We start from the raw sequence: 12,688 nt of genomic DNA, 5'->3' as shown, positions 1-12,688 counted from the left end.
ATGAAAGCTGCTGTGTTTTGGAGTTTCTGTTATAAATCTGATCTAAACGCCAGGGTTTAAAACCTTTCCATAATTATCCCTTAAGCTGCTCTAGAAAGTTTGAATTAAACATTTATCCTCCTTGAGACAACTCCTATAGGATTTGAATTTGATCCTCAGTTGTTTCCTCTCTGTTCTCTCTTTCTCTGCAGCGTTCTACCTACCTGCACCGTGAAGTGGTGGAGATGGCCCAGCACTATCCCAACATCCGGGTCACACCTTGGCGAATGGTCACCATCTGGGGTGGAGCCAGCTTGCTGAAGATGTACCTGCACAGTATGAAGGACCTGCTGGAGATGACAGACTGGACTTGGGACTACTACATCAACCTCAGTGCCACAGACTACCCTACCAGGTGAGCTATGGAAAGGGGAAATGGGGGGAATGAAGTTTCTTCTGCAGATAACTTGCTTGCATAGGTCTAGTACTCTTCTGGGGGGAAACGGATCATGCTTGTGCTCTTTGATTTTGTTTGTTTCCATACCCCTGAGAGTCAATCATTGGCCTTACCTGGAGAATTGCACCTCAACATGCATATTCTCCATATAACCTGCTATTTGATTGTACACATGAGGTAATCTTAAACAGAAGTATACAAGTTATTTAGTTATTTATGAGCCCAGTTCTACCATTGGCCATGAGAGATATAGGAATGCTGTGCTGTATCCCTTCTGTAATTTCAGTTACCACCAATAAAGCTTATCTCATAGTGGTAATGTGTGGCAATGTTCAGTATCAAAGGAAACCTTAGGGCAGGGTTCCTCAAACTAAGGCCTGAGGGCCGGATACAGCCCTCCAAGATCATTTAACCAGCCCTCGCTCAGGGTGAACCTAAGTCTGAAACGACTTGAAAGCACACAACAGCAACAACAATCCTATCTCATCAGACAGAAGCAGGCCCACATTTCCCATTGAAATACTAATAAGTTTATATTTGTTAAATTTGTTCATAGTTTTAATTGTTGTATTGTTTTAAGTGTTTTTGCACTGCAAATAAGATATGTGCAGTGTGCATAGGAATTCATTCATGTTATTTTCAAATTATAATCCGGCCCTCTAACAGTTTGAGGGGCTGTGATCTGGCCCTCTGTTTAAAAAGTTTAAGGACCCCTGCCTTAAGGAGACCCAGACTGCACTTAAAACCAGTATTTTGGAAAAAAATAATAAGTAAGAACAGTTTGTGTTAAAGATGAAGATACTGACTGCTTTGGGTTTCTGATCAAGAACACTTTCTCTTGTTATCTAGGTGTTGGAAACCAAGGCTTGTAAGGCTTGTTCAGGCCAACTGCTTGCTTTAAAAGAGAAAAAAAGCTGTTAACGTAGGAACCACAGTATTATCCAGGGTATCAATGAATGTGGTCAGGGTGCAATGGAGATGCAATTGTATGCTGAGATTGGAAAAGTTGCTTCTTGGGTTTGCAGTCCTCAGCTGAGGAAGCCTGGGGGTTGGTGTAGAAAAAGATAGTTTTCCAATCCGTGGTTGAAATGTGTTAAGGCTCTTTTCAGTTCTTCAGCAAAATGTGCATGCATGGGACTGCTGCCAGCATTCTCCTCCATTCCCCTTGTACCTTAATTGGCCCCTTTGAAAAGCTTTGCTGTCTCACCTCTCTTTCCCTTTGCTGCCCCCTGCAGGACCAATGAGGAGCTGGTGACTTTCCTATCAAAATACCGAGACAAGAACTTCCTCAAGTCTCATGGCCGAGATAATGCCAGGTAATTCCCACAGAGGCTTGAGAGATTTATTTATTAACCTGGAAACAGGTTAATAAATAAACTGTGACCAATAATAAATTGTAGTGAGATGCTTGCTTGATGCATCACCATAGTTCTGAACTGTCCTCTGCAGAGAGACTTTCCTGGTGCCTTTGCTGTTGTGCTTTTGGCACCTGTTCTCCCAATCTTTTGCACATGAATATCAGTGGCCTAACTACTAGTAAAATCAGTTTCTGAATGGTAAATCATTACTCAGTTCACCACTTAATTCAAAATGTGCAGTAGTCTATCTGAGAATGGCAAATTAAATTTAGCTCTTGATTGAAAGGAGTGATGTTTCTAGAGTTACAACTTGAGAACTAATCCTGTTCTTGTTAGCTTCCCCATAGTTTTTAATTCTCTGCTGCTGCTGTTTACTGAAATAATTTCTGTTCAACTCTTCCATTATATATTTTAAAACATTTATTGTTAGCTGTCCAGTGAACTGTAGCTTTTGGGTGGCATATATGAATAGTAGTTAATGTAACCAAATATATGCATTCTTGCATTCAAGACAATATTTCTTTATTTTAATAAATAGTTATTATTATTGTCAATCTAGATATTTAATCACAAGACAGTATGCGTAATATTTCAAAAGTACAAATAACACATCTGCTACTGAAGGAAAAAGAAAAAACTATTTTGACTTCCAACTTTCCTTATGATGATTATACATAACTATAACCAGCAACCTCTCTGATTATATTTACCATTTATATATGTCTATTGCTTGACTTAATCTTCTAATTACTAAAATCTATAAGCATAATAGTAGTAGTAGTAATAATAATAAATTTTATTTATATCCCACCCCCTCTCCAAATAGAACTCGAGACAGCTTACAAAAAATAGATCACAGTATAAAATCAAAGTGAAAGTAAAGCCTAACACATAAATGGCAATATAAAAAAACAAGAATAATAATATTGTAGTAAAAATACAAGTTGACATTTTTTCTGAATTTAAAATATAATTGTACACCAGTGCAATTCAGTTAGTATTTGTACAGTTCAGCCAGATAGTATTTGTACAGATATAAAACCACCATCATGATAAGTTATAAATTAGTTGTTTCTGAATGCCTGCTTCCATGTCCATGTTTTCAATTCTTTCCTGAAGGTGGCTAGGGAGGAAACCTGTCTGGGAGGGCATTCCAGAGTGGGGGGGGGGGCACCTCCAAGAAGGCCCTTTTCCTCATCCCCACCAGCTGTGCTTGTGAGGGTGGTGGGACCGTGAGGAGAGCCTCCACAGTGGACCTTAAGGACCAAATGATTTCGTAGGGGGAGACGCGGTCACGCAAATAGGCTGGACCCGAATCCTAAAGGGCTTTATAGGTGATAACCTGCACTTTGAATTTGTATAATATTTGAATTTGTATAATATTTACTAGTTCCCAATCTTTCAAAAATATTACCTCAGTCATTGGTATTGCTTTATTTTTCCATTTCTGAGCATATCATACTTTTGCTGCAGTGGTTACATCTCCGGAAGGAAATTCTTAATGCCCTCAGGAAAGGACATATGCAGGCACTTCATTGGAGAGAGCAATATTAGCTAAAGCCACTTTGCAAGTATGATGTCAGTGCTTGCTAAGTGTTCAACATTATGGGGCAGAAATCTCAGTGTTGCTTTTTAGTGAATCCAAACCATTTCTCACTGCACAGGTTCATCAAGAAGCAAGGCCTAGACCGGCTCTTCCATGAATGTGACTCTCACATGTGGCGACTGGGGGAGAGGCAGATCCCAGAGGGCATCGTGGTGGATGGTGGCTCAGATTGGTTTGCCCTCACTCGCAGCTTTGTGGAGTACGTGGTCTACACCAGCGACCGGCTAGTCTCCCAGTTGCGGCAGTTCTACACATACACACTTCTCCCAGCAGAGGTGAGTTGGCCAGCTGCTTAAAGTAGAAGGACTTGAGGGTATCCCTAATACTAGCCTTGGTTGTGCCGGGGTTGGGATGAAAGGCTCCTAGGTTGCATAGGCTGTCTTCCTAATAAAGGCAGTAACCTTGACACTTGATTATTTATCTTCTCTGTGCCAAATGGCACCTATGCAAACTATTGGCACAAGAGCCAGTGTGGTTTAATAATTTGAGTGTTGGACTAGACTTGGGGAGACCATGGTTGAATCTCAACTTAGTTATGGAAACCGTTTTGTGATCTTAGACATGTCACTCTCCCAATTTCAGAGGAAGACAGTAGCAAAATTTCGATGTATAAGTCTTGCAAAGAAAACCTTAGGATAGAGTCATCTGACCTGACCATACATAACAGCAACAGAATTAATTGACATTCTCTGAGGCACAAACCAGACAAAGCTCTCATAACATTATTTCTCGCTTTCTTAGTTGCCATAACTTAACCAGACCTACAAATGTGCAACACATACAACTAAGTGCATATGTTTTCCCTCCTTCCTCTCTCTTTCCCATTTTAGTTTCAATGGTATGCATTTGTGGTCATAGGTCTGCCCTCTTAAATTACATATAATCAAAAATAAATGGGTTGCTACTTCCCAAAGATACTTATTAGTTTTAATTTCATTATAAATGTGTAGGAAGGCAATAACAGAACACAAAGAATATGACTATCTACTATACTGACTTTACCCTGTTACCTAGTCAGTTATTAACTCTGTGGCTTCCAAGGGTAGTTATTTTGTGCTCTGGAATATCTCCGTTTCTGAAGTTGCAACAGGTACGGTCCTCTTCCCAAGTACATTTCTAATCTGTTTTCTTATACTTGGTCTATTCAGGTCACTGGGTTGACTTATTGTGAGACTGTCATATGAGCAGGTCCTTGTTTTGCAATTCCTCTCATTTTTAACTTGCTGTATCTTATTAAATCAATTATAAGGTCATAAGGGTTATTGTGGGGACACAAAGAAAAGTTACACCTCCCATCATCAATGGAAGTTGGCTTTCTTTCAATTATGTGAAAGGGAAAAAAGTAGCTTTTTCAAACGGAGAAAAGTCTAAAGTGTAGATATTTCCAGGATGTGGGAAAGTGCCCATATAATTTATATAATCTTCTTTCATTTTTGCTTCAGTGTTTCATTTGTGGATTATTGCATTTCAGTTTCTGAAAGGAAATGTATGAAGCAAATGTTTATATCATGATTTAGTGCAGAAGGGAAAGAGACCTCATGAGACAGATTTTCCAGAAACCTTAAACTCCTGTGCTAATGTTTTTAATGATTCCCACTTCATCTCTCTGACTCAGATTGAATAGCAATGTTTTCCATTCATATTCACAGCAGCCCTCTTGTGTCCAGGACAATGTTGTGAAGTGGTAATACCAGGAGTTGAGGCCTTCTAGATATTGATTAACTACTTCTCCCATAATCCCCCAACATTGCAATGGTGGGAAATAGAGTCAATGACCACCCGTTTTCCCTGATCTAGTTTGAAGTATTCAGTTCAGTCTACATAATATGGAATTCAATGGTACAGTTTAATTTTAAAGGGGTTGTATTTTAGAGGGGGAGGTTTGCCGAAGGCATTCAGTAGTTGGGCTGATTTTTTTCTTAGCTTACCTGCCACTGCCCAGAATATAGCATGTAGTGCAGTGGTTTATTTCTTATTATTTCAGACATTTATATACCATTCTTCTCACCCTCGAAGGGGGACTCAGGGCAGCTTACAACCGGCTACCATTAGATGCCAACAACAATAATAAAAACACAGTTAAACATTAAAACATCGTCATAAGTTAAAAAGACCATTTAAAGAGACTCACTCAACATATCTATACATTGGTGGGGGGGGGGGGGTGTTCCTCAAAGGCCTTTCCAAAGTAATACAGTACTTTAAAAACAACATGATGTGTTGCAGTAACCAAATTTTAGAAGGCAAGGTCTGGGTTAAAATACTAAAAGCTGATAAACTCACCAGGATTTCTGGGAGTTGCAGGCCAAAACACCTGGGAACGCACAGGTTGAGAACCACTGGATAAATACTGACCTTTATAGTTCTTCGGTCAACAGTGCAGATAGTAAGAAAATCTCAAGAGAAGCAAAGAATGGGCTGGCTTTGCACATGTAGTTGTTTTAAGAGCAAACATCTCACAGCATATTGCAAATTCTGCAGTTGTTGAAACCCAAACAGAATTCCACCATTCTATAGTTTTCAGAGACTTCCCCTACAGTCCTGACAATGGGTGCAAAATGCCCAGGAAACCCTAACTGGTCCACCCCAATACTAACCTCTACTTATGCCATTACCCATGACTTTGATGCATGTTCTCTGCCAGCTTCTAAGTCCCTGCAAGGGAAATTCAGTGACAAGATAAAGGCAAAATCTGCAGAGAGAATGCCACACTTTCAACAAACAGATGTAGCTTATTTTAAATAAAGTCTTCCAATCACCCAAGTTTGAGATTTCTCCTTGGCAGGGTAGGTTTGTCTTGTTTCAGAGTATAGCAGTCTTGGTAGACCACACAGCTCTCACAAACTTGCCCTTGAAAGAGTGGCTCCATCTAGAGCACAGCACACTTTGAATGTTGAGAATTGTTCTTTATAGTGTTTTGCTTCTTTGCTCACTGGTTTTGTATGTTCTCTCTGTGTGTGCATATACAGTCCTTTTTCCACACTGTTCTGGAGAACAGCCATGCCTGTGAGACCTTGGTAGACAACAACCTTCGTGTGACTAACTGGAACCGCAAGCTGGGCTGCAAATGCCAGTACAAGCACATTGTAGACTGGTGTGGCTGCTCACCGAATGACTTCAAACCACAAGACTTCCTGCGACTGCAGGTACTTACCACTGTCCTCTAAATATGGTCTTGCTTTATTCCTGGCCCTTGTAATCAGATCTATCATTCTTTTCCTCTTCTGCATAATTTGGAATAGATCAACTTCTCCCATTGTGAGTTTTACAGTGGCTCTCGAATCCAGGATACTGTGAGCAGGAATGAGCAGTTGGTGGTCCTCCAGAGCTCATGGAATTACAACTCTTGTGTTTCCGCACCAGTGGCTACGATGCACAAGGTTGATGGGAACTGAGGTCCAACAATAAGTGGCACATCTCCCCCCCCCCCCTCAAAAAAACCCAACTTTTTGATGATAAGATTTGGGTCAGGAAACAAGGCATGGAAAGGTCAATGAATGGAGAAAAGAGTTTTAAGTGCATAGAAATTCTGAGTGATCCTCAGAATTTTTGTTGTCTGTGTCCTGTCAGCCATAGCCAAAAAAGCCAAAGGCTTAGGTCCCGCGTATCTGAAAAAATGTTTATCCCAATATAAGCCTGTTTGAGTTTTAAAGGCTTTCAAGTGCTTTCTCTTGATCCATCCTCACAGCCTTATCTGGCAAGGATATGAGAAAAAGCTTTCTTGGTGGCTGCTGCTTTCTTGGTGGCTGTAGAACTCCCTCCCAAAGAAAGCTTGGTTGGCCCCCTTGCCCACTGTCTTTCAACCAGCAGATGAAGACCTTTTTTGTTTAAATAGGCCATCAACCTTTAACTGGTTGGGCAGAACGGTATATTGTGTAATGAGTATATTGTGTTTTTCAAAATTACACTATTTTTCAACTTTATATTGTAAGCCGTCTTGCATCCAATATTAGAAGAAAGCAGGATACATATTAAGTAAATAAACAGGAAGGATTAAATGTGTGGTCAATCATTGGTCAAATGGCAGCAGAAGAGCAGGTAAGATGGAGAAGTGGTGATTTGGTGAAAATAAATAAAAGAGAAAATTGAAGGAACAACTTCAGAGAAGGCAACTTTGAAGGGCAGAGCACAGCATTACAGAAGGCATACGAGTGAGGAAGGGAGATAAGGGTCTAGAGAACTGATAAAGGGAAGAAACTGCTGGGAAAGATAAGAGGTGGCTCAGAGCCATAGCGATTAGGACTTGAGCCTTCTTGTTTATACAAAGCTGGAGAGGAAACCAATGCAGGGATTTAAGGGAAAAGACAGCATGCTCCTGCAATGGAGATAGATGAACTTGTGAGCTCAGGAGCTATGAGGATGGATTGTGGAAGTTGCCTTCAGCAGCATCAGACTTCAGAGACATACGAAATCTCTGTTGATCCTACTTAAAAATGATACAGCTTCTCAGTTTTTCCAAAAGGCACTTATTAAGAGCACTGTCTTACAGATTGGTCCATTCAGAGCTCAGCAGAGACTGAATGAAAGAATCTACAAACCAAACCAAACTGTCAGTCATTGTGGTAACTAAGGTTTCAGAGTTAGATTATTTGGCTGAAACTGTTTTTTAGATGCAGCTTCTGAAGCTTTTTTACAGGGATTTCTTTACTATTAGGAATGTAAGAGCAAATATAGCATTTGGTTGTATTTTTAATTTTGTGGTTAACAATGATTTAAAAATATATATCTTTCAGGTCATCACTCCCCTAACTCAATTCTGTCTGTTCAAATCATAGAATCATAGAATTATAGAATCATAGAATCATAGAGTTGGAAGAGACCTCATGGGCCATCCAGTCCAACCCCCTGCCAAGAAGCAGGACAACCGCGTTCAAAGCATCCCTGACAGATAACCACACTTGGGGGTAGAGAGTTCCACTGCTGAACAGCTCTCACAGTTAGGAAGTTCTTCCTAATGTTCAGGTGGAATCTACTTTCCTGTAGTTTGAAGCCATTGCTTCACATCCTAGTCTCCAGGGCAGCAGAAAACAAGCTTGCTCCCTCCTCCCTATGACTTCCCCTCACATATTTATACATGACTATCCTGTCTTCTCTCAGTCTTCTCTTTTGCAGCCTAAGCATGCCCAGCTCTTTAAGCCGCTCCTCATAGGGCTTGTTCTCCAAACCCTTGATCATTTTAGTCGCCCTCCTCTGGACACATTCCAGCTTGTCAATATCTCTCTTCAATTGTGGTGCCCAGAATTGGACACAATATTCCAGGTGTGGTCTGACCAAGGCAGAATAGAAGGCTAGCATGACTTCCCTAAATCCAGACTCAGTCTTCAGTTTGAGCAATCGACAGTTGTTTGATGAGAATAGATTTCCCATTTCTCTTTCTAGAGTTGCCTCTTCTTATTTAGTAAGTGGCCACCTCATCCAATGGCAAGAAATGTTGGGAGTTGAAGTCTAACAACATCTATGGGGCTGTGTAGTTCCCGTGCCTGCCTTAGACACTTACTATGGATTCACAAACATAGATTGTAGTAGAAGATGAGGCATGCCCCACAGTCAGTTATATATGCTTTAGTATACAGTTGGCACTCTGTATCCACAGATTCAACTACCCATGGCTTTAAAATAATTCTTTTAAAATTTCATAAATCAAACCTTGATTTTTTCATTATATAAAGAAGACCATTTTACTACATCAAACCCAACTGTATAGCCAAAAAGACATTTTGGGACTGAGGTTATGAGATTTATTTACTTGGGTTTCCTTAGTTTCCAAGTCTTTTTCTATTAGCTTTCCTATCTCAAATTGTGTTTACAGCAGAGTTTGATTTAGTTACTTTGATAGCATGGCCAGCAGGTTCATGGAATTGTAGTCTTAAGTGTAACTGTTTCAAGCTTTTGCTGTAACACACCTCCTTCCACCACCACCCCATCAAATGTCTGTATCTTTTCAGCAACTCTCCAGACCCACGTTCTTTGCCAGGAAGTTTGAATCGACCATCAATCAGGAAGTGCTAGAGATCTTGGACTCTCACCTCTACGGTAACTACCCACCTAATACGCCAGCCCTCAAGGCCTATTGGGAAAGTGTCTATGACCGCGTGGATGGGCTGAGTGGGCTCAGCGACGTCACCCTCACTGTGTACACATCCTTCTCCAGGCTGGGCCTACAGAAAGCGATGTCTACGCCAACACAGAAAGAGGAGAAATTCTGCAGGTACTTGTCATCAAATGATGCATTCACTTTCTGAAGTGGAATAAAATATGGTTTTGTTGGTGGATTGATAGACCAATCACTGATTAGATAGCTTGACATTGACTGTTCATGTTCCAGTTTTCTACTTCTTACAGCTTCCTAATTGCCAGGGAAGACTGTGACCCTGTACTCTTGGAGATGGGTTGTATCAGAGAGCCAATGTGATGCTTAGCCAAGGGTTGGAATCATGTGGGGTTTCAGATGATTATAATATTGATAATATTATTTCTTACCTGCCTCTCCCTGTGAATTAAGGGAGTGAACAGAGCATCTTATTCAAATACAACATAAGCCAACAATTAAAAACATGTAAACCAGTTAAAACATCATCTTAAAAGATGTTTTCAGACTGGAACTCCAATTATCTCTCACTTTTGACCTTGTTGCCTTGGTGTGCAAGGAAGTGTAATCCATCATCTGGGAGGGGGGTTATTCCCACCCCTGGTTTGGAGGATGAACTGGGACTTGGGGGATCTATCTTCAACTGAGCCATTAACTTTGCTGTATGACCTCTTCCAACTGGCATGCTTCACAATGTTTCTATGAATATAAAGGGAGATGGAGGAGAGCCATGTGCAATGGCCTAAGATCAGTGGAGAATTATAAATATAAAAACATAGGCCGTGTGTGTAAGTATTTAGTCATTCATTTAATTTAAAGCACTACAGCACAGTTGGCAAAATTGCATTGACCACTACCATTAATTGGCAAAAATGGGTCTTGATTAGATTGAGTGATAGCCTGACCAGTTTAAGGTAGCACAAGAAAAGAGGGGCAGGGATTGTAAAATCAGTGAGTTCCATCCAAGAGGGTTTTAATGGTAAGAGGCATAGGAGAGCCTGTGGCCCTATCCACACTGCCATATAATTTAGTTTCTGAATCCAGATTATCTGCTTTGAACTGAATTATATGGCTGTGTATAATCCAGTTCAAATCAGATAATCTGGATTCAGAAACTGGATTATATGGCAGTCTAGATACAAGCCTGGAATTCCTGACTCGACTGTGAATCAGCAACGATTCTTCTAGAACAGTGGTTCTCAACCTGCTGGGTCCCCAGGTGTTTTGGCCCACAGCTCCCAGAAATCCCAGCCAGTTTACCAGCTGTTAGGATTTCTGGGAATCGAAGGCCAAAATTTCTGGGGACCCACAGGTTGAGAACCACTGTTCTAGAAGGTGCTATAACATACTGGATAAGAGACTGGTGTTGTAATTTTAAATCCAGTGACCTGAGAATGAGCCTCATCAAATTCAGTGGGACCTATTTCTGAGTCCTGCAAATGATGAAGAAATTCTTAGTTCAAATCTTATGTCTTCCATGAACTTGTTGGTGATCTTAGACAAGGCACTTTTTCTCAGCTTCATTCTCCTCACCATCACCTGCAAAAATGTCTAATATGGGGAATCATACTGATTTTTAAGAACAGGATTATTGTAAGCATTGCAACTTGTTTATGCATATGAAGTACTTGGAGCACTTGGAAATGTCAGACAACTATTATTATTTTCTTGTATTGTTTTTTCTAGATTTGAGCCACAGGGCTTCCCATCAAGTGTGCACCTCTATTTCTATGATGACCATTTCCAAGGTTACTTGGTGAATCAGGAAGTACAGAACTCGGTAACCCAGCAGGCAGAATCTCTAGAAATATGGATGATGCCCCGGGGGACTCTCAAGCTGGCAGGGCGCACCAGGCAAACAAACCGTTTGCAACATCTTGAGGTAGGATTCCTGTTTCCTGCCTCCTGCTGGCAGGATCACTCTTTAATCCTTCTCAAATACTATACAGCTCTATGCTTCCCTTATGCCTTCTCAGTTTTATCAGCACAAACTGTCTGAAAGAAGGAACCATCTATTAAGATACAAAATTCAATTTCCTCAAAGTATACGCTTCACAGCAGTTTGGTGCCACTTTAACTGCCTTGCTCTTTTTCTAGGAGAAGTCTTTTCTTACAAGTTTGGTAATCACAATGAGGTATTCCTCCCCATCCCAAACTAGCAGCCATATATTTTTCCCAAACCTGCTGTAGCCAGATGGGATGGAATGACCACATCTGTCCCAGTCAAATGTTGACATGTTGAAAATCATAGTGTCAAATGGATTGGTCTGCACATTGGCTCTGCCTACAGATAATCTCAATGAAATGAGTGCTTCATAGGTGACTAAGTAAGGTAGAATCAGGTGTCAAACAGGGATGTGTTATTGCCCCAACTGTTGGAGCTCAGCCTGTGATTTAAGGACCAGGGTGCTTTAGATGTGGGGAGTGATGACAATGAGTTTCAAGCAGGTAATGGTCTGGTCAATGATATTGATGCAGAGAATGACCAGGAGATCCCTGTTTAAAGTGTAGTTTCTCATGAGAATGTCCCTGAAGGGTGTGGGGATGATGGTGTGCTCCCTGAATTGCTACCAGAGAATTCCCATGATTTGGAGCTTGAGCACAGCTCAGCACCTGGTCCAGCTGCAGAAATTAATGAGCAAATAGATAGACGGGAGGTGATTAGTCGAAAAAGAAGAGCAGAGCAGTGGCTTCGGTGTTCTGCCAGGCTCAGAGAAAGAAAGATAAGAGATTCAGAGCTAAAGCAAAACCAATTTCTGAGCACTTGGGACATAGCTTAACGAGGAGATAAAAGTCCCAAGTACAGGATCTGTAGTCAGATGAAGCATTGTTTGGAATCAAGTCAAAATCTCGTTCCTGTTTCTTGGAAGCTTTGCTTGGAAAAGATTCATGTTTAAAGTGCCTTTGTTTCATGGTTTTGATTCTTGGATTCTATGATTTCGTATTCATTGGCCTTGGATTCATGTTTCCTGGTTTCTTGGAAACTTATATAAGTTTCTGCCTTGGTTTTTCATGGACTTTGATGGACTAATTCCCTGGACTATTTTATTCCGGCTTATCTTCCTACCAAATTGGATTTACCTATTCCTTTAAAGTGCATTTCACTTTACTTCTTTTTTATTATCTTCAATAAATGGATTGCATTTCTACTCAACTGTGTGGTGTTTAAAGTTAGAGGGCTTTTCCTGATATAGAGTGCA

The 12,688-nt window shown here is 40.7% G+C and overlaps 1 protein-coding gene across 2 annotated transcripts in view; it reads left to right on the top strand.

Annotated features, from left to right (window-relative positions):
• Positions 1-12,688, top strand: part of XYLT2 (xylosyltransferase 2) — a 52,624-nt gene that overhangs the window by 32,516 nt on the left and 7,420 nt on the right. For both annotated transcript variants that reach the window (XM_060764744.2, XM_060764745.2), the window contains exons 4-9: positions 192-394; positions 1,672-1,752; positions 3,459-3,675; positions 6,370-6,546; positions 9,346-9,608; positions 11,175-11,370. In XM_060764744.2, coding sequence (XP_060620727.2) covers positions 192-394; positions 1,672-1,752; positions 3,459-3,675; positions 6,370-6,546; positions 9,346-9,608; positions 11,175-11,370 — 1,137 coding nt within the window. The remainder of the gene's footprint in view (positions 1-191; positions 395-1,671; positions 1,753-3,458; positions 3,676-6,369; positions 6,547-9,345; positions 9,609-11,174; positions 11,371-12,688) is intronic.

Source organism: Anolis sagrei, chromosome 2 (genome assembly GCF_037176765.1).
Source record: "Anolis sagrei isolate rAnoSag1 chromosome 2, rAnoSag1.mat, whole genome shotgun sequence".
Classification (NCBI taxonomy): Eukaryota; Metazoa; Chordata; class Lepidosauria; order Squamata; family Dactyloidae; genus Anolis; species Anolis sagrei.
The sequence above is the reverse complement of the archived record's forward strand: the minus strand, read 5'-3'. Positions and strand labels throughout refer to the sequence as shown.